The following is a 27,239-nucleotide window of genomic DNA, read 5'->3' on the forward strand; positions in this document are numbered from 1 at the left end:
AACCAGCAATTCCTGAATTTCTTTTTTTTTTTTTGGGGGGGGGGGGGGGGGTGTTTACACCGTTCCGCGTCTGGTAAAATTGATAAAGCAGTTTTATTCTTCGGGTCAGTATGATTACAGCGATACCTCATTTATATCATTTTTTTTTGTTTTGGAGCTTTTACACGATTAAAACTATTTTATGGAAAAAATACCGTATATACTCGAGTATAAGCCGACCCGAGTATAAGCCGACCCCCCTAATTTTGCCACAAAAAACTGGGAAAACCTATTGACTCGAGTATAAGCCTAGGGTGGAAAATGCAGCAGCTACCGGTGAATTTCAAAAATAAAAAGATGCTCCATACCGTTCATTATGGCCCCATAGCTGTGCCATATAGTGCTCTGCACCGATCATAATTGCCCCATAGCTGTGCCATATAGTGCTCTGCACCATTATTGTCCCATAGCTGTGCCATACAGCGCTCTGCACCATTCATTATTGCCCCATAGCTGTGCCATATAGTGCTCTGCACCATTATTGTCCCATAGCTGTGCCATACAGCGCTCTGCACCATTCATTATTGCCCCATAGCTGTGCCATATAGTGCTCTGCACCATTATTGCCCCATAGCTGTGCCATATAGTGCTCTGCACCATTATTGCCCCATAGCTGTGCCATATAGTGCTCTGCACCATTATTGTCCCATAGCTGTGCCATATAGTGCTCTGCACCGTTCATAATTGCCCCATAGCTGTGCCATATAGTGCTCTGCACCATTATTGCCCCATAGCTGTGCCATATAGTGCTCTGCACCATTATTGTCCCATAGCTGTGCCATATAGTGCTCTGCACCGTTCATAATTGCCCCATAGCTGTGCCATATAGTGCTCTGCACCATTATTGCCCCATAGCTGTGCCATATAGTGCTCTGCACCATTATTGCCCCATAGCTGTGCCATATAGTGCTCTGCACCATTATTGCCCCATAGCTGTGCCATATAGTGCTCTGCACCGTTGCCCCATAGCTGTGCCATATAGTGCTCTGCACCGTCCATTATTGCCCCATAGCTGTGCTGCTGCTGCTGCAATAAAATAATAAAACACATACTCACCTGTCTTGCTTGCAGCTCCTCGGCGCCATCTTCCCGGCGTCTCTCCGCACTGACTGATCAGGCAGAGGGCGGCGCGCACACTATGTGCGTCATCGTGCCCTCTGCCTGAACAGTCAGAGCGGAGAGACGCCGGGAAGATGGAGACAGCGCCCGGCGTGTGGAACGAGGACAGGTGAATATGCGATACTTACCTGCTCCCGGCGTCCCGCTCCTTCTCCCGGCCTGTCTTCGGTGCCGCAGCCTCTTCCTCTATCAGCGGTCACCGGCACCGCTTCATTAGAGAAATGAATAGGCGGCTCCGCCCCTATGGGAGGTGGAGCTGCCTATTCATTTCTCTAATGAGCGGTCCCACGTGACCGCTCAGGGGAAGAGGCTGCGGCACCCGGAGACCGTGGGACGGGCAGGGGGAGCGTCAGGAACGCCGGGACTAGGTAAGTATGCCTCAGCGCCCTCTCCCCCTCACCCGCCGACCCCACCGCCGACCGTGACTCGAGTATAAGCCGAGGGGGCACTTTCAGCCCAAAAATTTGGGCTGAAAATCTCGGCTTATACTCGAGTATATACGGTAATTTTTTTGCATTGCTTTATTCTGAGAGCTATACCTTTTTTATTTTTCTGCTCATGGAGCTGTATGGTGGCTTGTTTTTTTGTGGGACAAGATGACGATTTCAGCGGTACCATTTTTATTTACATCTGTCTTTTTGATCGCGTTTTATTGCACTTTTTGTTCGGCGGTATGATGATAAAGCATGTTTTATTTTTTTTTTTTTATGGTGTTCACTTAAGGGGTTTACTAGTGGGACAGTTTTATAGAGTGGGTCATTATGGACACTGCGATACCAAATATGTACTTTTTTAAATTATTTTTTATTTACATAAATGGATTAGGCTACTTTCACATTAGCGTTTTAATCTGCAGCGTTTAATCCGCAAACGCAAGGACACGAAAAACGCATGAAAACGCGTGTAAACGCAGCGTTTTTAAAACGCTTACGGTTACCGCATGCGTCATTAAAACGCTGCTTTTGCTTGCGTTTTCCATGCGTTTGCGTTTTTTGTGCGCATGTCGCAAAAATTTACCAGAGAAAAAATCTAGATGCAAGAACCAGCCAATGGGACTACAGAGGGCGTGTATTATGTGAAATCTATATATAGACCCTAGGACAGCTGAAATCTTCAGATTTTGCTCCTGTGTCCTGTGACAAGATGGATCTTCACATGGATAGCTATTACTTCAAACTGGATCTGAGCATCAAGATTTTTCTGGCATGTGCGTTTGCTTGGGAGCAACACCGAAACCGGGAAAGACAGAGAAGGACACGGCGTAGGCGGTTTTGGCAACACCCCATTGTAGAACTGCGTGAGAGCCGTGGTGCATATCACACCCTGTATGGTGAGCTCAATGAGAACCCAGAAAAATTCCCGGAATATACCAGGATGTCACAAGACTCTTTCCGGGATTTGCTTGATCGTGTCCAAGGAGCCATCCGGAGACAGGACACACAGCTCCGTAGAGCCATTCCACCAGAGGAACGTCTCCTGGTTACCTTAAGGTACGTAATAATTCTAAACAAAAGCTACCCAAAATTTTTTGCAGGTCTGATGTTTTTTTGCCTATTTTGTAAATTATTTATTCTTACTACAGATTTCTTGCAACTGGAGAGAGCTTGTCATCCCTTCATTTCCAGTACCGCCTTGGGATTTCCACGCTGTCCGGAATTGTTTTTGAAACCTGCCGGGCTTTATGGACCATTCTCCGTGAGGAATTTATACCCATACCCACGGAGGACATGTGGAAAGAAATTGCTGACAAATTTTGGACTGTTTGTGATTTTCCCAACTGTTTGGGTGCGGTGGATGGGAAGCACATCCGGATTACCAAACCAGCCAGAACGGGATCACAGTTCTTCAACTACAAAAAATATTTTTCAGTAGTTCTTATGGCAATAGCCGATGCGGACTGTCCCTTCATTGCTGTGGACATTGGTGCTTTTGGCCGTGGCAACGATTCACAGACTTTTAAAACCTCTGATATGGGCCGACGTGTTTATGGCAAAAATTTTAATTTCCCACAGCCACGACCACTCCCCTACACTCAAGGCCCACCGCTGCCATTTGTAATGGTTGGGGATGAGGCCTTTCAGATGAGTGAAAATCTCCTGAAGCCCTATTCAAGTCGGGACTTGAACCGCACAAAACGGATCTATAACTACAGACTAACCAGGGCACGCAGAACAGTAGAGTGTGCCTTTGGGATTATGGTGTCCAAATGGCGCATTCTAGCAACTGCAATAAATCTAAAAATGGAGACAGTGGATGAGGTGGTTAAAGCCTGTGTGGTTCTCCACAATTTCATTCTGGCTAAGGAGCGACCCACCATAGAACTTGATGAACCTGTTGCAAACCCTTTGCCTGATTACCGTCATCACCCGCTGCGGTCAACAGTTGAAGTAGGCCACATGCGGGACCAATTTGCAGCCTTTTTTGATTCTGACATTGGACGTGTGCCATGGCAGGACAATATGGTGTAAAATGTACTGCTGGTTTCGGGTCTGCAAATTTATGTTTGGAATGTTAATGTTTTTTCTAATTAAATAATTGTGATTTACTTTCTTCACCATGTCTCCTATCTATTTCCTTAACAAACCACTTTGGGTTTTTGGGCTTAGGTTCTTGACGTCATTGAGTGCTGTCTTGTTTCACCATTAGCTATTTGCCGCAGACTGTATAGACGATGTCTGTTATTGTCGCAGTAGTTGTCCAGTACTTAACAGCATTATTTGTAAGCCAAAACCAGGAGTGGTAGTTAAATGCTTTTAGTGGTGCATATGTGTTTATTGAACTTTTCCTCACATAGCTCCACTCCAGGTTTAGGCTTACAAATAGTGCTGTAAAATACAGAGCGAATACTGAGAGTGTGACGGCAGCCTATACCACAAATCTATAGTAATCAAGTCAGGTGTCTGAAATAATGAATTTATGATGCTAATTGCTCTTGAATTCATTTTTCATGACACTTGCCCGGGTGAGTATAGATATGTCATGTATGACGTACATTGACCCTTCACTTTGTGTGAAATATATGTATATGTACCCATAAGATAAAATGGAGGTAATATAATGCATTTCTAAAATCAGCAGGTCAGGGGTCATAAATAATGTTTCTGATAAGACACGACCTGTTGAGTACACTTGTACTGTGTATTACCACCATTTTGTCTTCTGTGTGCTACCAAAAGTCACGGAGTAAACAGAAAGAACTGTTTTTGGAGAAAATACAAGTGTTTTTTTGGGGGGCAACCTCATATCTCTTAAGCAAACACACACCAAGCTTCAGTGTTCTGTTAATTAAGTACTGTAGGTTGGAGGTGGCCCCCAAAAAAGTGTTTGACGCATTATTTGTTATTGGCGCACGGTGTGTGGTGACGGCGGCGAAATACACAATTAAACAAACCTCATTGGGGCAAAACACAGGTTTATTAAACACAAAAACAAAAAAATTAACTGCGCCTGCTTGGGGTTGAGTGCCGATATTGTGGGGTGTTGAGTTGTGAGGTCTGGCTTACTGTAGCCGATATAGGGGTGGCAGGAGAAGGCGCAATGAAACTGCTGGGGTCAGGATATTCAGGGATAGGGCTAGACACATGAGAGGGCTGAGACACACTGGAAGGGTGAGACAAACCAGACATTACAGACACATTGGGAGGTGAGGGGGGAGGGATAGCTATGGTTTTTTGTTTTTTTTTTGCCTTTCCCCTTCCTTGTTTTGCGCGGGCTCGTTGTCGTGGTGGCAGGGAACGCCAGGGCAGGGTCCGGCAATGGCAGTCTGGTGGTGGTGCCAGGAAACGCCAGGGCAGGGTCCGGCAACGGCAGTCTGGTGGTGGTGCCAGGAAACGCCAGGGCAGGGTCCGGCAACGGCAGTCTGGTGGTGGTGCCAGGAAACGCCAGGGCAGGGTCCGGCAACGGCAGTCTGGTGGTGGTGCCAGGAAAAGCCAGGGCAGGGTCCGGCAACGGCAGTCTGGTGGTGGTGCCAGGAAACGCCAGGGCAGGGTCCGGCAACGGCAGTCTGGTGGTGGTGCCAGGAAAAGCCAGGGCAGGGTCCGGCAATGGCAGTCTTGTAGTGGTGGCGGGGAACGCCAGGCCAGGGTCCTGCGGCGGCAGCATGCTGGTGGCAGTGGAGGAGGCCCAAGCAGGAGCAGCAGTTGTCATGGTGGTGGCGGTGGGCTGACCCACTGCACTGGGCATGGTGGTGGTGCTATAATACGGTCCGGCAGTGTTTGGAATGGAGGTGGCCGTGCAGTGGTATGCAGCAGATGTCGGCATTGATGTAAAGCGTGACAGTGTGGGCACTGTTGGAAATGCCCCCACTGTCTGCTGAAAATACCGACTCTGCTGCATAGCCTGCACGTAAGCAGCATTGCAGGCCTGCATAACAGTAATCTGGAGCTCAGGACTAAGGTGTTCCGACATGCCCTGTTCTACCTGATTAAAAAAATGATGTGCTGGCCTCTGGAGGTCGGCTTTCACTTGGGCAAGGGCTGTGGTAACCTCCTTGATACGTGTGCTCATATGACTAATGGCAGTATCCAGTCGGTCACCCATCGCCTTGAGTCCCTCATGGAAGACCGAGCTCAAGTGTAAAAACTCGGGCATGAGTGACCTGTCCGCGGCCCTCTGCCGCTGCCGGGAGGAGCCCCTAAAAAATTGGCTAGAGGCAGAGGACTGGGGAAGGGGAACACCTGATGGACCAGCTTCCTGGTCTCCAGGTTGTGTGGCAGGCCCACTTGCTGCAGCGCTGGAGGATGGCTGGGACGGGTCCGTGGCTGACTGATGAAGGACCGCTCCAGAACCTGGGCCAACAGTGGAGCTCCAAGTGCTGCGGGAAAAAAAAAAAAAAATTATTACAAAACATTTACAAAAAGATAACTCAACAGTTTAGATAAACATTCAGATAGGGAAAGGTCACACTAACACTATTTGTAGTGAATTTTACATCAGAATTTGCAAGCCAGGAGTTCAACAGTAGGAATAAAAGTTTCATAAAACAACATGCTATACTTCTGCATGCATCGACCAGTACTTGGGGATTAAAAAAACTGATGTAAAATATGAAGAGACGATGGAGGCAATACAAGCCATATCTCTATACAAGGTATTGGTAAGCCAAAACCTGGAGAGGAACTATGTGAGGGAAAGTATTCAAAGCACACGTACCCCACTTCTGCATCTATCAACCACTCATGGTTTTGGATTACAAATACTGATGGGAAATACGAATTGACGACAGAGGACATACAAGCCACCTGTATACTCACCAGGACAAGTGTCAGGAAAAATGAATTGAGGAGCCATTGGCATCCTGAATTCATTATTTCTGACACCTAACTTGCTGAGTATAGATCTGTTGTGCAGGCTGCCGTCACACTCTCAGTATTTGCTCAGTATTTCAAATCAGTATTGGTAAGCCAAAACCTGGAGAGGAACTATGTGAGGGAAAGTATTCAAAGAACACGTACCCCACTTCTGCATCTATCAACCACTCATGGTTTTAGATTACAAATACTGATGGGAAATACGAATTGACGACAGAGGACATACAAGCCACCTGTATACTCACCAGGACAAGTGTCAGGAAAAATGAATTGAGGAGCCATTGGCATCCTGAATAAATTATTTCTGACACCTAACTTGCTGAGTATAGATCTGTTGTGCAGGCTGCCGTCACACTCTCAGTATTTGCTCAGTATTTCAAATCAGTATTGGTAAGCCAAAACCTGGAGAGGAACTATGTGAGGGAAAGTATTCAAAGAACACGTACCCCACTTCTGCATCTATCAATCACTCAAGGTTTTGGATTAAAAATACTGATTTGAAATAATGACCCCCAAAAAATTGCATTATACACCACTTTTTTTTTTCTTTTTTTAACCAATATACTTACATTCTTCATGCAAGGACCGGTCTCAAAAACGCAAGGATGCGGTGGTACTTGTATTTGCGTATCCTTGCTGCAGAACCACTTGGAAGCTGGCTCTCTTGGCGCAGGTCCTTGTTGAAGCGGTCCTTCATCGATCTCCAACGTGTTTTCACTTTTGACACTGTTGGCAAAACAAAACATAATAGTTAGGACAATGGTCTTTTGACCATGGTCACACAACTGTATGTGCTGTGAAAAAGTAATGACTTTCTCACATCATACACAGTTGTGTGAGCATGGCCAAGGTATTGACTACATCACACTGCATTGCGATACTTACCAAATGCAGAACGGACCCGAGCCGGGGCATTGGCCCAGCCATCCCACAACGCTGCGGCCACCTCATTCCAAAGCCTCCGTATCGTCACATTGTTGGCGTGCAGTGGATCCCGGGTGTCCCACAATGCGACTCGCTCGTGAACCAGGGAGATGAGGTGTTCATTCTCAATTAGGTCCTCATCCTCCTCTGGAACCTAACAACAAAAAGTACATTAATATAGGAGGCGTTCACATACGGAAGACAGAAAACAGAATCAGAGGAATGGCATGAATATTGAAGTAAAAAAAAACACTGGTGCTGAAGCAAAAGGGAAAGAAAGAGAGAAGTAGAAAGAAATGAAGATTCAAGAATTATAAAGTGAGGATACAATACACATTCAGCCAGCTATACTTACACGATGCCGCCGTGTTGCCCGGCCGTGACTACGCTGCTCCTGCCCAGTCTCTTCCGCTGTAGAAGAAGTGGTCTGAAAAAGGGAAAATATACATTGTCATATGTGTAGATGTGACAGTGAATACTTACCAATCTGAGGAGGTGAATACTCACTTCGCTGACATGTTCCCCTTGTGCAGGCCCAGGCGTTTCCTCATCAGAAGAAGAAGACATTCTGATGTGTGCAGAAAGAAAGGAATGACAGAAATTAGGGCATATAGACACAGATTATAGAAAAGAAATGCATTGGATAGGATATACTCACATAGTTCTGAGGCTTGTTTGCTGCTCCAAGGGGCTGTGGGGCGTCTCGTCTGCAAGGCAGTCTGATGAGTAGTGACCTGCAACTGTCCACACCCTCCCTTTATCACCTTGTATGTGGGGGGTGGCTTATCAGTGTCTAGACATGTTTTTCTCAATTGAGACGCATGCGTCGGCAAACGCAAGCAAACGCATGTACTGAAAAACGCATGCGTTTACATAGACTACAATGCGTTTTTTTGGCGCAAACCTTGCGCAATCAGCCGCATACGTTTCCAGGCGGCAAAATTACGCCTCTAAAAATTACTACATGTTGCATTTCCGCGCCAAGACGCAGACGGCTAAGACGACGCATGCGTCGTCAAACGCGGCAAAACGCGAACATAGAAAAACGCATGCGTCGATAATGTTAAAGATAGGAATACACAACGCATGCAGATATTTGCGGAAGAAACGCTGCGGACACAACCGCAAATGTGAAAGCGGCCTTAATTGGAAAAATATTTTTCTTTTTTTTTTTTCTTTATTTGGAGATTTTTTTATTTTTATTTTTTAAATACTTTTACACATTCTAATTTATTTTTATTTTTTGTAACTTTATATCATTGTCCCAGGCTGGGACATCACTATATTACATCAGATCACTGATCTGATGCCTTGCACAGCACTGTGTCAGTTCAGCGATCTGACAGGCAGTGAAGGAGGCTTGCCGGCGCCTGCTCTCAAGCCACCTCACTGCAGGACCCGGAAGGACCCCGCAGCCATCTTGGATCCAGAGGTCTCCATGGAGACCATGAGAATAACGCAATCACATCATGTTATTCTGATGGAAGAGCACAGGGAGCCCCGTTCCTGTGCGATGCTTCTCTGTCGCTGTCACAATTGACAGCGGCATCAGAGGGGTTAAATGCCCACGATCGGTGCTAGCACCGATCGTGGGCATTTGTGCTGGGTGTCAGCTGTCACATACAGCTGACACCCGAATGTGATCGCTGCGGCGTTCTCCGTAAGACCACGGCGCCGTACTAGTACTGCGGCTGGCACAAATGCAGTTCCCGCAGTGCAGTACTAGTACGGCGCATGTCTCGAAAGTCGTCTGGCTAATTAAGATACAGTGCTGTGTCTTCTCAGCTTGCTCCACTCTCCGCTATCCCTCAAATAACTCTTTTCTTGACCCTTTACAACTTTTGTTTACTAAAGTCTGCATTTATCTACTAACAGCTAAATCTAGTGGCCACTTCTCCCTGTTGACTCTCGTGGATCTCTGCTGCATTTGGTGCTGTGGATCATTAACTCCTGCTCATTATACTCCTCTCTGTTGGCCTTAAGGACACCTGGTTCTCCTCCTACCTCTGTGACCACTCCTTCACTGTATCTTTTGCCAGCTCTTATGCTTCTAACTAACCTGTATCTTCTGACAGATCTTATTCCTCTAGTACTCCCCTTACTATGTGGGTTCCTCAAAGCTCAGTCCAACACCCCATCCTTTGAACAAACCATCAGCAGATTTGGTTTCCAGTACCATCCATAGTCTGATGACACCCAATTATACACATATATTCTCCTGACATCCCCTCCACCTTAATACAAAATACCAGGGATTGTCTGTTTGCTGTCTCTGACATCATGTCCTATCTCTATTTGAAACTGAATCTCTAACTTTTAATAAGAATCATTAAGAGCTCTTGCTCAAATAAACCACACATAACAAAAGGGCTTTCGAAAGGCTGTTCATCACGCTGCACGATCTGTTGGAGGTTTTGACTGCCACTGAAGTGCTCTTTTAGACCTGTTTCACACGTCCGGTACTAGAGATGTCCGAGTCCGCCTGTGTAATACTTGCAGCACACATGTGGCAACCGTGTGAGCATCCGTACCACACGCTCTTGCGCCTGAGCAGTGGTACAGTAAGCGCTGTTCCCTGGCGGTGGGTGCTGAAGACGGCTCTCTTCATTCTCCCCTGCTCTGCCGGCAATCAGCGGGAGCAGAGAAGATGTGTTGAGTTAAGGTACCGTCACATTTAGCGATGCTGCAGCGATCTAGACAACGATGCCGATCGCTGCAGCGTCGCTGTGTGGTTGCTGGAGAGCTGTCACACAGACAGCTCTCCAGCGACCAACGATGCCGAAGTCCCCGGGTAACCAGGGTAAACATCGGGTTACTAAGCGCAGGGCCGCGCTTAGTAACCTGATGTTTACCCTGGTTACCAGTGTAAATGTAAAAAAAAAACAAACACTACATACTTACATTCCGATGTCTATCGCGTTCCCCGGCGTTCTGCTTCCCTGCACTGTAAGCGCCGGCCGTAAAGCAGAGCGGTGACGTCACCGCTGTGCCCTGCTTTACAGCCAGCCGGTGCTGACACAGTGCAGGGAAGCAGAACGCCGGGGGACGCGACAGACATCGGAATGTAAGTATGTAGTGTTTGGGTTTTTTTACATTTACACTGGTAACCAGGGTAAACATCGGGTTACTAAGTGCGGCCCTGCGCTTAGTAACCCGATGTTTACCCTGGTTACCAGTGAAGACATCGCTGGATCGGTGTCACACACACCGATTCAGCGATGTCAGCGGGAGATGCAGCGACGAAATAAGGTGCTGGCCTTCTAGCTCCGACCAACGATGTCACAGCAGGATCCTGATCGCTGCTGCGTGTCAAACACAACGATATCGCTATCCAGGACGCTGCAACGTCACGGATCGCTAGCGATATCGTTGTTAAGTTGTTCAGTGTGAAGGTACCTTTATATTAAACTGATAAGAGACAGCAGGCGGCAGCTAATGGGACTAATACTCCCATCAGCCTACACCTGCTGCTGCTAATAACAGTGACAACAGGAGGAGCTGATAGGAGCATTCATCACCCGCCACCTGCTTTTTAAATGAAAAATACAGCGTGGGTTCCCCTATATTTTCTATAACCAGCCAAGAAAAACCCTCAGCTGTCAGCTTCATGAAGGCTGGTTGTCAAAAAAAAAAAAAAAAAAAAAAAAAAAAGGAAAGGGGGGGGCCATCATTCTGCCCTTCTCGCGCTGATCGCCAGCAGAGGAGAATGAGAGCCATGTTCGGCACCCGGCGTCGGGGAACAGCGCTTACTGTACTGCGGCTGCTTCTCAAATGCCGGTACGTGTCACACAGATGACATCTGTGTGTCATCCCTGTGCGGGACTTTTTGCGGCTCGTGCTGCTGTTAAAAAAAAAAACAAAAACGGACATGTCAGCGTATTTTGCCCATGGACTTGCTCGCTTGGTCCTTTGAAACACACTGACATACTGTATGCACAGATCCATTCACTTAAATGTGTGTAAGTATCTGCAGTACATGTGAAAACTGTCACCACACTTACTGGAGACATGGACGTGTGAAAGACACCTTGTACATCTCTGGATACCCCTGACATTTGGACTTTTTTTTTCTTAATATATATTCAAGTACACTCCCCTGATGAGGCCTTAACATGGAGGCCGAAACACATTGGGGCGGCTTTATGTATATTTATTTTTGGGGTTTAATTGTATATAGGTCACACTTGGGCAATGCCCTTGTCAGGGCACGACACGGTAATTTAGGAACACTGAATACCACCATTTCTCTTCATTTTGTTAATTGATAAAAATAAACTATTAACAATACTAGTTTTGAAAAAATTGTTACGTTAAAGCATTTTCACATTCGACTAAAACTGTTCAATGAAATAATGACATTCTGTTTCATGAAAGTCCAAACGGGGTTGGTTGTTAAATTCTGCTATATATGTAAACTATATATGTAAGCAAGCTATACTAACAGGAACCGATCACTAGTAAAGCCTTAAAGGGAACCTGTCACCCCCAAAATGGCTGGTGAGGTAAGCTCATCGGCATCAAGCCCCCAATGTATCCTGAAAGATGAGAAAAAGACGTTAGATTATACTCACCCAGGGGCGGTCCCGGTGCGGTCAGGTCGGATGGGTGTCTCCGGTCCGCTCCGGCGCCTCCCATGTTCATTCCATGACGTCCTCTTCGGGTCTTTACGCCGCGGCTCCGCGCAGGCGTACTTTGTCTGCCCTGTTCAGGGCAGAGCAAAGTGCTGCAGTGCGCAGGCGCCGGAAAGGTCAGAGAGGCCCGGCGCCTGCGCACTGCAGTACTTTGCCGGAGCCGCGGCGTAAAGACCCGAAGAGGACGTCATGGAATGAAGATGGGAGGCCCCGGAGCGGACCGGAGACGCCCATTTGACCAGACCGCAGCGGGACCGCCCCTGGGTGAGTATAATCTAACGTCTTTTTCTCCTCTTTCAGGTAACATTGGGGGCTTATCTACAGCATTACAGAATGCTGTAGATAAGCCCCTGATGCTCTTGAGCTTACCTCACCAGCCATTTTGGGGGTGACAGGTTCCCTTTAAAGGGAGATTGTCAGCTATTTAATGTGCTGTAAATGGTTTAACAGGCATTTGTGTATCTACTTAAATTGTAAAACCTTAACAAGGTGTCTTTGTTTTTCTTTCTATTTATTTCTAGGTCAGACTTGTGTTGATATCAAAGATAACATTGTGGATGAGGGCTACTATTTCACGCCAAAAGGAGATGATCCATGTCTCAGCTGTACCTGCCACAATGGTGAACCCGAAATGTGTGTGGCTGCTCTATGTGAGAAACCACAAGGATGCCAGCAATATCTCAAGGATCCAAAAGAATGCTGTAAATTCACTTGCCTAGATCCTGGTAAGAGTGGCCACAAACGAGCATGAATGAAAACTATATGGATAGCTTTGTCTGTTCAGAAATGGCTCTGATCAATACTGTATGTTAGCGGTTTGCAATACAAAAACAATGGGGGAAAAAGAGAGCAAAAATAATTCCCTGAATTACAGGCTGCGAAACAGCTTCAAAATTGCGTTTTTCTGGTTCTCAGTGGGACTTGTAATATAAGATCTTGTTTTTAGCTGTGTAGCCTTATGATAATTGCTGCTATTACTTATTCATTGAGTCTAACGATTTGTGAAAGCGTCTCTGCTAGAACAGTGCATGCTTGCCAGGGTTGCATTTTCTATATATTAATGTTAGGGTTTCCACATTACATAAATTAAAACATATACACAGTCAGTATTTCTACCAAGGTGCTTTAACCAAAAGCAATATATCATTTATTTTCTTTTCACCAGCTGCCTCTAGTGATTTCATGCATTTTAATTGGCTTGATATATTGTTATGATATATATTTATATCATGTCCACAGGAGAGGTGATGTGGCTGTCTTACCAAAATGGAGAATAAATGCTTGTCACCTGCTGCTCTCTCCTTCCACTTCTGTCGGGGTTATGGCAACAGTCAGGCCTGCTTTCCATAACTCCCATATAAGTGAAAGCAGAAAGTGGCACCATATTTTTTTCATAACCTGTATATGTGGACATCTCTCCAAGCATAGGGGTGGTGTGACCTCTGTTTTCTGCATACTGCGGGTTTGCCTTGTGTAGGTGGTGGAGATTAATTTGGGGTTTTCTAAAGCTGCCTAGGTAGCCTGGATACAGAGTTGTTACTGCACACTAATTAAAGTAAGCATAGCAAGAGTGCTAAATAGCAGTGGGGAAACTCTGATTAGTACAAGAATGATTGTTAATAATACACTCAATTTACAATCCTACAATGCACATTGTTCAGGAAGGGAATATTTGGGATCTGATTTTAGTGTAGGTCACTTGAACTCAAACAGCTGCTGGCACCAAGCTTTCTACAGAAATCTATTATTAAACTATTGGGGGAATCGTACATAATCAGGCAAGAAAAATAAACTCTGTAGGCCTCTGAGGTGCAAGTGCTATATTATTCCTGTTAAAGATGAGCTTATTGATTAATATACTTAACCCCTTCATGACCTTCGGATTTTCCGTGTTCGTTTTTCGCTCCCCTCCTTCCCAGAGCCATAACTTTTTTATTTTTCCATCAATTTGGCCATGTGAAGGCTTATTTTTTTGCGAAACAAGTTGTACGTTTGAACGACATCATTGGTTTTAGCATGTCGTGTACTAGAAAACGGGAAAAAAATTCCAAGTGCGGTGAAATTGCAAAAATAGTGCAATGCCACACTTGTTTTTTTGTTAGGCTTTTTTACTAGGTTCACTAAATGCTATTGCCATTATGATTCTCCAGGTCAATACGAGTTCATAGACACCAAACATGTTTAAGTTCTCTTTTATCTAAGTGGTGAAAAAAAATTCCAAACTTTGCTAAAAAAAAAAAAAAAAATAATAATAATTGCGCCATTTTCCGATACCCGTGGCGTCTCCATTTTTTATGATCTGGGGTCAGGTGAGGGCTTATTTTTTACGTGCCGAGCTGGCGTTTTTAATGATAGCATTTTGGTGCAGATGCTTTGCTTTGATCGCCCGTTATTGCATTTTAATGCAATGTCGCGGCAACCAATAATGTAATTCTGGCGTTTCTAATTTTTTTCTTGCTACGCCGTTTAGCGATCAGGTTAATCCTTTTTTTTATTGATAGATCGGGCGATTCTGAACGTGGCGATACCAGATATGTGTAGGTTTGATTTTTTTTTTTCCATTATTGATTTATTTTGAATGGAGCGAAAGGGGGGTGATTTAAACTTTTATATATATTTTATTTTTTTCACTTTTTTTTTTTTTTTTTTACTTTTGCCATGCTTCAATAGCCTCCATGGGAGGCTAGAAGCTGGCACAACGGGATCGGCTCTGCTACATAGCAGCGATCATCAGATCGCTGCTATGCAGCAGAAATGCAGGTTTGCTATGAGTGCCGACCACAGGGGGGGCGCTCACAGCAGGCCGGCATCAGTAAGCATAGAGGTCTTAAGGACCTCTATGGTTACCATTCTGATGCATCGCTGACCCCCGATCTTGTGACGGGGGTCAGCGGTGCGATCATTTCCGGCCGGAAGCGCCGGTTAAATGCCGCTGTCAGCGTTTAACAGCGGCATTTAACTAGTTAATAGCGGCGGGTGAATCACGATTTCACCCGCCGCTATTGCGGGCACATGTCAGCTGTTCAAAACAGCTGACATGTCCCGGCTTTGATGCGGGCTCACCGCTGGATCTGACCTCGGACGTACTATCCCGTTCGAGGTAAGAAAGGGGTTAAAGGAGTTGTATCTGACTTTGCTAAATTTTTTTATATGAGAAAGAACCTACAGGCAAGTAGTTGCTATCTACCTGCCCGTTGCTGATTTTTGTTTATTCACAGCGGACACAGACCGCTCCTACCAGCAATTCTGTGGCTTCCAGTGGCAGACGTTTTTTTACTCTAGTAAAAATACTTCCACTTCAGATCTTAATATTGACATTTAGCAGGGCTGTGGAGTCTGTAATCTAAACCTCCCACTCAGACTCCTCAATTTCCCCGACTCATACTCCATCATACGTGGCTCATGTGTAAGTAATAAATTTACTGTAGTAAAATGGTAACATCAGGCCTTTCATCACTATTGTGATACAATAATCAAGCTGTTTACTTGCCATAATCCTGTTTTCCTGTTCACTTTAGCAGTTCTGAGATGAGTGCAGGTATTTCTTCCAAGAGCCTTTTTTCCTCTGATCTGTAGAGGAAGAACTTCACTACTGAGCATGTACATAAAGTGCAGCACAGATTTATCTCCACTAAAAGCCCAGATCCTTAGATCAGGAACAGAACAGACATTTACTGTATTTTTCGGATTATAAGACACACTTTTTCCCCCCAAATTTGGGGTGAAAATGGGGGTGCGTCTTGTAATGCAGATATACCTTACCGGCCGCGGTGGAGCAGGGTCCCATGGTCGCTGCTGGAGGAGGCAAGAGTGGAGCGTTGCTGCAGGCCGGGATGAGGGGGTGTTTGCATGTGCGCCGGTTTTGGTATTCGGTGGTACGGGGGCTCTGCCGACCTTTTGTGAAAGCCCAGAGCCCCCGCACTTATATAGTTTACTATGTGGTGGACTGCGGGAAAATTGCTGCCGGGGGCGGCGCATGCGCAGATGGAGATCTCGGCACCAAGATCTCGGGAGATGAGATTTTCGTCTTTTGCAACACACAGATGACTCCCCAATCGAAACGATTGACTACATCTGTTTTGACTCATTGCTGGATCAAAATAAATAACCCTTTCTGTGGTGCGGAGGTTCCTACTTCGTCTGGACCATGAGTCCCTTCCTTGAGCACACTATATTCTACAGGGCTGCCACTCTTCCTCGTATCAAATCTGAAGCAAGAAATAAGCTCAGTGTGTGATTGTGTCCGCTCCAGGCCCCACACTTGAGACCCTGGCCAGAGAGCTGTAGCGAGAATAACTTTCAATTTAGATTTTTTTTTTTTTTTTTTTTTTTAAGTCAAACGGAATTATTGGAGGCAACAATATGCAATGAAAGCAGTGGTTTTGATGTGTTGACTTGTGGCAGTGATGCACATTTTTCCAGATCAACTACAGCTAATGGGAGTGAAGCTTATTAAATCTTTGTTAGAAATTTTGACAGCAAACATACCGTAATAAGGCTAAAATAATCCATCTTTTCTTTCTGCATTTCTAGATGGAAGCAGTCTCTTTGATTCCATGGCCAGTGGCATGCGTCTGATTGTGAGCTGCATCTCTTCTTTCCTTATACTCTCTCTCCTGCTCTTCATGGTTCATCGACTGCGCCAGAGACGGAGGGAACGCATAGAGTCCTTGATTGGAGCCAATTGTAAGCAGTGTTCCTGTAAATATGTTCTTTATTACCTTTTGAAGATTAAACCTAAATTTTGTATTAAAGCCACTGACCGTTCTAATCAAAATAGGTCCTAAAACTACATTCATTCCTCCAACCTAATGCCCTTATAGCGGTCATTACCTGGCAACCCTAGAAGGAATACAGGAGCTTACTACTACTTTATTATTATAACACTATGTCACAAGCACCTAAGCTCCCGCTAATGCAAAGTGGCCTGGATTTTATAATTTTTCTGTCTATGCAGGGAATGCAGCTCTGTGTCATTAAACACCCTGAAATATGAAGTATTCTATGAATAATTTACGCCCCTTATGTTGTATTACCTGCAAGAAGGCATCTACCATTTTGTAAACCACAAAGAAGCAAAAACTGACTGGTTTCTCCTAATTGAGTGAAGCAAATGTGAACAGGTACAAGATGCTATCACTGCATAATATATAAACCAAATAATACAGCAGCACTCTGTGCTCAAAGATGTATGCAAACATTGAATATTGGGATGTAAAAAACTGCATTAATAACAAGATATACCGTACTTAGAAAATTTGTACATACCCACCAGCCACACAAGGTGTGCATTTCTTTGTTGTGAACCTAATTTTCTATCAGACATGCCTCTCCCATGCCAAAAACCCACCAATTGAATGGGCAAGTAGGACGCAAAACTAAGTAAAAACAGCCTTAGGCCATCGGTACACCACCGCATTTTCCATCCAAGTGCAATCTAACAGAACATCGGATCACACTCGGACCAATGATGTTCTATAGAGTTGCACACATTTCCATTTTTTTTCTGTTCTTTCTCAGCCCGTCTTGCAGCATGTCGTCGTTTAATCCTATATCCTGACCTCGCTCGCCCTGACCACACTCGCTTTGATCACACAATCTACTGCCTTCTGACCCTAGCTTGAGACTAATTGGAGGAGTGCTTGGCAAAAATGGAGGCTGTCACCACCTCCAATAGCATAGTACAAAAAAAGAATAGCCAGCACCTCTGAACAGAATGCCATGTTATTAAATCGTCCCCCAGCCATTACCACTGTAAGCATTTTGTAAACCCCCCCCCCCCCCTCCCCAAAAAAGAAAAAAAAAAACACCACATAGAAACTTATGCTTGTGGCTAGACTATGGCAGCCTGTAAGTTTTAAATGCTTTCAAAAGTCCATCAGGGACTATGAGCCCGTGTATAGGGAGAGACTTAGTCTCCAGTATGTTTCTGTGAAAACTTGTGGCATATGCTGTAGTCAGGCAGTATGAAAGTCATGACTGGTTACCTTTTTAGGAGGAACTTTTAGAGTTTTACTTCTGCAGTTAAGTATACCGAAATAAACCTTGCCATTTACAGCATCTTATAAGTATTACACATGTAATGGGTATCTTCCTTCCTCCCACAGTACATCATTTTAACTTGGGCCGTAGAATGCCAGGTTTTGATTATGGACCTGATGGCTTTGGGACTGGCCTGACACCTCTCCACCTTTCTGATGATGGCGAGGGTGGAGCTTTTCATTTTCATGAACCACCTCCTCCTTATACGGCATATAAATACTCTGACATCCATCCCCCGGAAGGTCCACCCCCACCATATGAAGCTTCAATATGTCCAGATATCATTCTTTGCTCAACAACTGGTGAGTATTTTATATTCTACATTTTGGCAAACCAATGGTGGCGTTATAAATAATACATGTGTATTAAAAGGGATAACCTTATAGTAGGTATATGATCCCGAGAACAAAGGAGAGATGCGTGTCCTAATTATGGATGAAATTTAGTTTCCATGTACACTAACAAGTGTGAAGTTAATCGAGGTTTTTGTCATGGATTTAGGCTAAGTTCACACTTGTATTTGGGTGCTCTGTGTATGGCTGCGTACTTCCCTTCAGATCCGCATAGATGCGCATGGGTCCTGCGTACCTATCTTTAACATTGGGTACGCAGAGACATGCGTCATTTTGACATGCCCGCCGGCCGCAGGGGAGCGCGGCAGCTTATTTGGCCCCTTCTTTATGGGAAGAAAAGGAAGTGGGGGTTACCAGTATGTACAGTTATGTGTCAAACAGGTTGTCAAATCATCCTTATTTAACCCCTTCATGACCCAACCTATTTTGACCTTAATGACCTGGCCGTTTTTTGCAATTCTGACCAGTGTCCCTTTATGAGGTAATAACTCAGGAACGCTTCAACGGATCCTAGGTCTTTTGAGTTTGTTTTTTCGTGACATATTGGGCTTCATGTTAGTGGTAAATTTAGGTCGATAATTTTTGCGTTTATTTGTGAAAAAAATGGAAATTTGGCGAAAATTTCGCAATTTTCAAATTTTGAATTTTTATTCTGTTAAACGAGAGAGTTATGTGACACAAAACAGTTAATAAATAACATTACCCACATGTCTACTTTACCTCAGCACAATTTTGGAAACAAAATTTTTTTTTTGCTAGGAAGTTATAAAGGTTAAAATTTGACCAGCGATTTCTCATTTTTACAACAAAATTTACAAAACCATTTTTTTAGGGACCACCTCACATTTGAAGTCAGTTTGAGGGGTCTATATGGCTGAAAATACCCAAAAGTGACACCATTCTAAAAACTGCACCCCTCAAGGTACTCAAAACCACATTCAAGAAGTTTATTAACCCTTCAGGTGCTTCACAGCAGCAGAAGCAACATGGAAGGAAAAAATGAACATTTAACTTTTTAAATGTTCTTTAAAATCTTTACAAAAATGATCTTTTAGCAACAATTTTTTTATTTTCCCAAGGGTAAAAAGAGAAACTGGACCCCAAAAGTTATTGTACAATTTGTCCTGAGTACGCCGATACCTCATATATGGGGGGAACCACTGTTTGGGCACACGACAGGGCTCGGAAGGGAAAGAGCGCCATTTGACTTTTTCAATGAAAAATTGGCTCCAATCTTTAGCGGACGCCATGTCGCGTTTGGAGAGCTCCTGTGTGCCTAAATATTGGAGCTCCCCCACAAGTCACCCCATTTTGGAAACTAGACCACCCAAGGAATTTATCTAGATGCATAGTGAGCACTTTGAACCCCCAAGTGCTTCACAAATTGATCTGTAAAAATGAAAAAGTACTTTTTTTTTCACAAAAAATTTCTTTTAGCCTCAATTTGTTCATTTCCACATGGGCAGCAGGATAAAATGGATCCTAAAATTTATTGGGCTATTTCTCCTGAGTACACTGATACCTCACATGTGGGGGTAAACCACTGTTTGGGCACACGGCAGGGCTCAGAAGGGAAGGAGCGCCATTTTACTTTTTGAATGAAAAATTAGCTCCAATCGTTAGCGGACACCATGTCGCGTTTGGAGAGACCCCGTGTGCCTAAACATTGGAGCTCCCCCACATGTGACCCCATTTTGGAAACTAGACCTCCCATGGAACTAATCTAGATGTGCGGTGACCACTTTAAACCCCCAAGTGCTTCACATAAGTTTATAACGCAGAGCCGTGAAAAAAAATCTTTTTTCTTTCCTCAAAAATTATTTTTTAGCCCGCAATTTTTTATTTTCACAAGAGTAACAGGAGAAATTGGACCCCAAAAGTTGTTGTCCAGTTTGACCTGAGTACGCTGATACCCCATATGTGGGGGGGAACCACTGTTTTGGCACACGTCAGGGCTCGGAAGGGAAGTAGTGACGTTTTGGAATGCAGACTTTGATGGAATGGTCTGCGGGCATCATGTTATGTTTGCAGAGCCCCTGATGTGCCTAAACAGTAGAAACCCCCCACAAGTGACCCCATTTTGGAAACTAGACCCCCCCAAGGAACTTATCTAGATATGTGGTGAGCACTTTGAACCCCCAAGTGCTTCACAGAAGTTTACAACGCAGAGCTGTGAAAATAAAAAATAATTTTTCTTTCCTCAAAAAAGATGTTTTAGCAAGCAATTTTTTATTTTCACAAGGGTAACAGGAGAAATTGGACCCCAATAATTGTTGCCCAGTTTGTCCCGAGTATGCTGGTACCCCATATGTGGGGGTAAACCACTGTTTGGGCGCACGTCGGGGCTCGGAAGCGAGGGAGCACCATTTGACTTTTTGAACACAAGATTGGCTGGAATCAATGGTGGCACCATGTTGCGTTTGGAGACCCCTGATGTGCCTAAACAGTGGAAACCCCTCAATTCTAACTCCAACACTAACCCCAACACACCCCTAACCCTAATCCCAACTCTAGCCATAACCCTAACCCCAACACACCCCTAACCACAACCCTAACCCCAACACACCCCTAACCCTAATCCCAGCCCTAACCCCAACACACCCATAACCATAACCCTAACCACAAGCCTAATCTTAACCCTATTTCCAACCCTAGCCCTAATTCCAACCCTAACTCTAATTTCAACCCTAACCCTAAGGCTATGTGCCCACGTTGCGGATTCGTGTGAGATTTTTCCGCACCATTTTTGAAAAATCCGCAGGTAAAAGTCAATGCGTTTTACCTGCGGATTTACTGCGGATTTCCAGTGTTTTTTGTGCGGATTTCACCTGCGGATTCCTATTGAGGAACAGGTGTAAAACGCTGCGTAATCCGCACAAAGAATTGACATGCTGCGGAAAATACAATGCAGCGTTCCCGCGCTGTATTTTCCGCACCATGGGCACAGCGGATTTGGTTTTCCATAGGTTTACACGGAACTGTAAACCTGATGGAACACTGCTACTGTCGGGGTCGTAATACGACAATTAATCCTCATTCACCAGTCATTCCAAATTGTAATGTGAGCGCAGAACTTCTGGTACCGGAAAAAGAAATGATTCAGACACGTAGCTGATTCAATCTTTGCTAATGCTCTTGCGTTCACCTCAGTGAGGAGCCGAGCAGCAACTAACTTTATTCTTAAACACACAGTACTATTGTTTAGGAAAAAGGAATGTATTAGGCGGAGTTTAAGCAGCATACATCTAGTGCTCAGTCTCTCTCTCTGATTCGTCAGGACATCTTCGATGGTTACTTTCTTCACATTCCAGAGTTATCTTTTTCAAGAGAAATAAACTTAACTCTTCACATTCTAAGCTGAAATGAAAAATGAACACTGGCGGCCATCTTTAAATACAATTACATTTGCATTAGCTAGCAGATAGGAAAAACTTATTGTTTCACAGTATAAGATATATAAAAGTACAAAGGTATATAAGAAAATATATTCTCACCTTGACAATCCCCCCTAAACACTAAGTTTTTCCCTTAAAGAAGGATCCTTCGAGACTGTCCATGTGATGGGAAAAGGGGAGATGGATTTCTTCATCCAGACACCTCAGAAACTCTCCCCTAGCGAGAGGCCTCCAGGCATCTGAACCCTTCACTATCCTCACATGGAGTTCTCCCACTGTCCCTAAACTAAATCTCTTAACATCATCTGAGAATGGGGGGTTTTGTCTACTCTCTTGAGAGGAATGTACTTAGGGATCTCCCCTGGATCAGTACCATCGTACTCTGGTGGGTCTACTTCTTGATTGAGGAAGGTGCCAGTCGGAGTTGCTTTGGCAATAACCTTTTTGTACAAGGGAATAACACAACAGAGAATTATCGATCCAATTACAAGGAGGGCAATCAGTACCAGACAAGCTTGTTGAAGGAATCCCTTGAGCCCACCCAACCAACTGGAAAAGAAGGATGTGTCTACTCCGGCATTAGTTTTCAATTCTGCTGCTAACCCAGTTATCTTTTTGAGGGCTATCATGGTTTTTCCATTCACTCCAGAGTTCTGAGGGATATAGGTACAACACTCCTCTCCCACCATCCCACAAACTCCTCCTTTCTCAGCTAAAATCATATCAAGGGCTAGTCGGTTTTGAAGAGTCATTCTAGTGTTAGGGCCCAATTCTTCAACTATACCCTGGAAGGCATCTTGGCTAAAATTGACAAACCTTTGTTCACTGTAATATATGTAATTGATCCATTCAACATTTTTATTAATCTGCACCTGTGGGATTATAGAAGCAAAGCCGGCATAAATCTGGTTCTGGGCTTTAAACTGGTCAGGTACCCCCCTTGGCACTCCAATGGCATCAATATATACTAGTGGATCTTCTTCATAACTCATGTGGAGCTGATCGAGACTTCTCCTCTTTCTGGTAGGTTCATCAGGTATCTTTGGATCCCAAGGTAAAATTTTGAACTGCATGGCTAGTTTAACAAGGGTGCATTGGCCTATCCAGGCATTAGGCAACCTAGGACGGAGCTTACCATCCCCACATAACCAATAAATGTCGTACATATAATGTGTATGTTTGATTAGCAAGTCAGTATCTAAAGAACTGTTCTCCCTGCAGAAACCTGTCTCGAAGATCCCTACTGGTGTACCTGTAGTGTTATAGGAATTGTAGCAGGTGTAATTGTCAGCTAATACGATTACTTCTCCTGGGACCTTTAGTTTGGGTTTCTCATGAATTAGTGGGACATAGTCTGGGCAATCAGTGGGCTTCAAACCTTTCAACAGATTCATAACACAGGCAGTGATGTTGTCATCAGGGAAAAGCAATGCATGTGTGTAGAGGTGCGTATTCGCAGCAGCACAAGCAATACATCCTACAGAGATGTTCTGGACTTTTACATTGTATCTTACCCATTCTAACCATAGGTTTTTCCTTGGGGCTGTTTGTGTTTCTATGGAGAAAACCTCTTGCCAACTGAGACCTGGAATGGGGATTACTTCATTAACTATATTTTGCAAACGCTCACCTGGGCCTGTTTTAGGTGTACTGGTAACAGGGGCCTTGGTTGGTCTAGAGCTAATATCCTGGAGCTGTATATGGCCTAAATACGCATGGGGTCCAGCACTAAATACATAATTATAATTCCTTCCCAATACGAATGTCTGCAGATCAGCAGATTGGGCGTTCTCCAGATTCAGGAGGAGGGGGTGACAACTTTTACCCCATTTACAGCCCCTAAGTGGTTGCAGAAGGGCTGTTAGATGCATTCTCTCACGAAGACTCCTACCCGTCCTATCCTTAGGGAACATGGCTTCGCTAGGTTTATATCCCCAATCTTTCCCTGTACTCCAGGCAGCATCTGTCCAATAATGACAATTATCATTGTATTGTCTGGTAACACACATATAAAACTGGATAGTTCCCTCTACTATCCGTTCAGTGTCAAGGCACTTGACTACATCACAGAAATCAAATCGCCAGATATTCACCGGGGCTGTCAGATTTACCCAGAGAATAGTGGGGCCAGAATTCTTATTTACAACAGGGGCCGAAGAGGTAGGGGCGAGGATGGCCCCCAGTCCCAAGGTCAAAAACAGCAACATTTCCCTTCAGTCACTTCTGTGACTAAACACTGGTTCGGTCTCTTTTGCAGTGTGAAGCGTGAATCCAGGTGCTCTTTCCTTCAAGTTTTACTGCAGTGGGGGTGACCAGGATCACCGTGTGGGGTCCTTCAAATCTTGGCTGGAGACAATCTCTGCGCACAAACTTTTTCACATACACCAGGTCTCCAGGCACAAAGTCATGGACCACGTCACCTGTGGATTCTGGAAGAGAAGCAGAAACTGTAGAATGGGTGTTAGACAGTTCCTTAGACAATGCAATCACAAATTGTACAACTTTATCATTTGTCTCAGACAACTCTTGAGGCCTAATATCTCCTATTTTAGGTGGAGCACCGAAAAGAATCTCAAAGGGAGTCAAGCCGTGTTTTCCCTGTGGGGTGTGTCTGATATGGTATAAGACCACAGGGAGCAAATCTGGCCACGGGAGTGGGTGGTCCTGGCTCATTTTAAGCAATTGTGTCTTAATTGTGGAGTTCATCCTCTCAACTTTGGCTGAACTGGAGGGGTGATAAGGGGTGTGTAGACCCAAATCTGTCCCTAACATGTGCCACAATTCCTCGTAGACATTGGCAGTGAAGGCTGGGCCTTGATCTGATTCAACAACTTCGGGTATTCCAAATCTGCACGAAATTTCAGTGATGAGCTTCTTAGCTGTAGTTTTGGCAGTCATATTGGTCACTGGGTAGGCTTCAGGCCATCCTGAGAACATATCCACAGCCACTAGGACATACTCATACTTTCCTGACTTGGGCATTTGAATATGATCAACCTGGATTCTCTGCCAAGGGTAATCTGGTTTGGCAAGATGCTGAAGTGGAACCTTGGCGGTGGCTGTTGGGTTACAGATGGCACAGACTGGGCAGGCTCTTGAGTAAGCGGTGACAGTGGTAGAGATTCCTGGGGCCCAGTAGAGCTTCTTGATACAGGCTAGTGCTTGGTTCTTTCCTCGATGAGTTGATCCATGAGCCCATGCTGCAACGGCTGGATACATTCTTTTGGGTAGACAGGGTCTCCCATCCACCTTATAGAGTCTAGAAAATTGATATTGTCCAGCAGAACTACGATTCCCATGAATGGCTCCTGCAGCTTCCCACTGTTTCTTTTCTTCTCTAGAGGTCAACTTTTGTTCTTCCCACAATCTTTCTTCAGGTGGTCGAGCTGGCTTCCAGCCAGATCCAGTGGCAGGGTATTCCATTTCCATGTCTTCTATCAACTTCTTCTTCTTTCTTTGGGCTTCAGACTTCTCAAAGTCTCGTTCTTCTTCGGCTTGGGTAGTTTCCTTGGTTGCTTGTTCCTTTGTTTGTGCTCTGGTAAGCACAGGCATCACGGGTGTAGCAGTGTCTTCCCAACAGGGTTTTTCTGATGCTGTTTCTTCTTCTTCCCACTTTGCTGAGACATTCTTTATGGCAGCAGCTTTGGCAGCTTGATCCGCTAAATGGTTTCCTCTAGTTTCCTTCGAGTTGACTTTCCCATGAGCTTTGACCTTGATCACCGCAATCTGTGCGGGGAGCTCCAGTGCCTTCATCAGGGCTTTAATCCTTAGTGCATGTTTAACAGGGGTTCCTGTAGCCGTAATGAACCCTCGGGATTTCCATAGGAATCCGAAATCGTGACAGATTCCATAGCCGTATCTTGAGTCAGTGTAGACATTGGCCGTTTTCCCTTCTGCTAGATAACATGCTTGTTGTAGGGCCACAAGTTCGGCTTCCTGAGCTGACAGGTGAGGTGGTAGAGCTTCAGCCAGAAGGACTTCTGTGTCAGTGGTGACAGCATATCCAGTGTGGAACTTGCCATAAGAGTCTGCAAATCGGGATCCATCAGTCCATAATTGCAAATCAGGGTTGAGGAGTTCCTGAGTTACCACATTCTGTGGTGCAGAAATTTCTTGCTCCAGTGCTTTTACACAGTCATGTGAGTCACCAGGTGATCTCCAGTCTGGTAAGTCCTTATACCATTCAGGTAACTCCCCCCTAGAATGTGGAAGCAAAGTGGCTGGGTTGATCGTAGTACATTTCTGGAAAGTGATGTTGGAAGGCAGAAGTAGAGAGCACTGAAGCCTGAGATGTCTTTGGCTCGTCAGATGCTTAGGAGATGTTTGTTGAAGGACAGCAGAGAGATCATGGCCAGCTTGAATGACCAAGTCATGACCAAGGGCTATGTCAGCAGACTTGTCCAGAAGAACATGGGCCGCATGTACAGCCTTGAGACAGGATGGAGCAGTTCTGGCAACAGGGTCTAGTCTGGCTGAGTAGTAGGCCAAAGGACGGAAACGATCAACATGTTTCTGTGCTAGCACACCAGAGGCATATCCTTCAGACTCTGAAACAAAGAGGTGGAACGGCTGAGTGTAGTCAGGGAGACCCAGAGCAGGGGCACTGACAACAGCTTCCTTGAGAGTCTCAAAACAGTCCTTTTGCTGAGCATAGATATACGGATTTTCAGCATGTTCCCAATCTGGTCCTCCAGTTTTAAGACAGTCATACAAGGGTTGCATGAGTCTTGAAGCATCCGGAATCCACTGTCTGCAGTAGGTAATGAGTCCTAGAAAAGACTGCATAGCAGAGTACGTCTTCGGATAAGGGATGTCCTTGATGGCATGTTTTCTGTCCTCGGTGAGGTGTCTCGAGCCTTGAGAGATGCAGTGTCCGAGGAAGACAACTTTCTCTTTGCACCACTGGACCTTGGCCTTTGAGACTTTGCAGTTAGCAGAGTGGAGGAAGAGGAGTAAGGACTCAGAAGCAGCAAACAGATTCTCTTCAGTTCCACAGAGGAGTAGGTCATCAACATACTGGAGAAGCGTGACATGAAGATTCTGTAACACCCACGGATCCAGGGTCATCTTCATAGCATGTGTGAACTGGTTAGGGGAGTTCTGGGCACCTTGAGGTGTCCTGGTCCAGGTCAGCTGAGATCCTTGAAACGTGAAGGCAAATAAGAACTGTGAGTCTTCATGAAGCGGGACACTAAAGAAAGCATTAGCCAGGTCAATGACGGTGAAGAGTGTTGCTGAAGTAGGCACTTGGGAAAGCAAGGTGTTGGGGTTGGGTACCACAGGAGTTTCCAAGATGGTGGCTGAATTGACTGCTCTGAGGTCCTGTACGAGTCTGTATTTTGGAGGGTCTCCAGGAGCTGTCTTTTTCTTTACCGGAAACAGGGGCGTGTTGCAGGGTGAAACACATCTGATTAGCACTCCAGAACG

General features: G+C 45.0%; 1 protein-coding gene and 1 long non-coding RNA gene across 3 annotated transcripts in view; one reads left to right on the forward strand and one right to left on the reverse strand.

Moving 5' to 3' along the window:
* DGCR2 (DiGeorge syndrome critical region gene 2) overlaps nucleotides 1–27,239 on the forward strand; it is a 139,551-nt gene that overhangs the window by 98,833 nt on the left and 13,479 nt on the right. For both annotated transcript variants that reach the window (XM_077293449.1, XM_077293450.1), the window contains 3 exons: nucleotides 12,544–12,747; nucleotides 16,556–16,708; nucleotides 18,130–18,366. In XM_077293449.1, the coding sequence (XP_077149564.1) occupies nucleotides 12,544–12,747; nucleotides 16,556–16,708; nucleotides 18,130–18,366 (594 nt within the window). The remainder of the gene's footprint in view (nucleotides 1–12,543; nucleotides 12,748–16,555; nucleotides 16,709–18,129; nucleotides 18,367–27,239) is intronic.
* LOC143793912 (uncharacterized) lies at nucleotides 6,805–8,331 on the reverse strand. Its single transcript, XR_013220332.1, has 4 exons — nucleotides 8,050–8,331; nucleotides 7,899–7,959; nucleotides 7,353–7,818; nucleotides 6,805–7,193 (listed from the first exon to the last, which is right to left on the reverse strand). It is a non-coding gene; the product is annotated as an uncharacterized LOC143793912 (long non-coding RNA).

Source organism: Ranitomeya variabilis, chromosome 1, assembly GCF_051348905.1.
Source record: "Ranitomeya variabilis isolate aRanVar5 chromosome 1, aRanVar5.hap1, whole genome shotgun sequence".
In the NCBI taxonomy this organism is placed as follows: Eukaryota; Metazoa; Chordata; class Amphibia; order Anura; family Dendrobatidae; genus Ranitomeya; species Ranitomeya variabilis.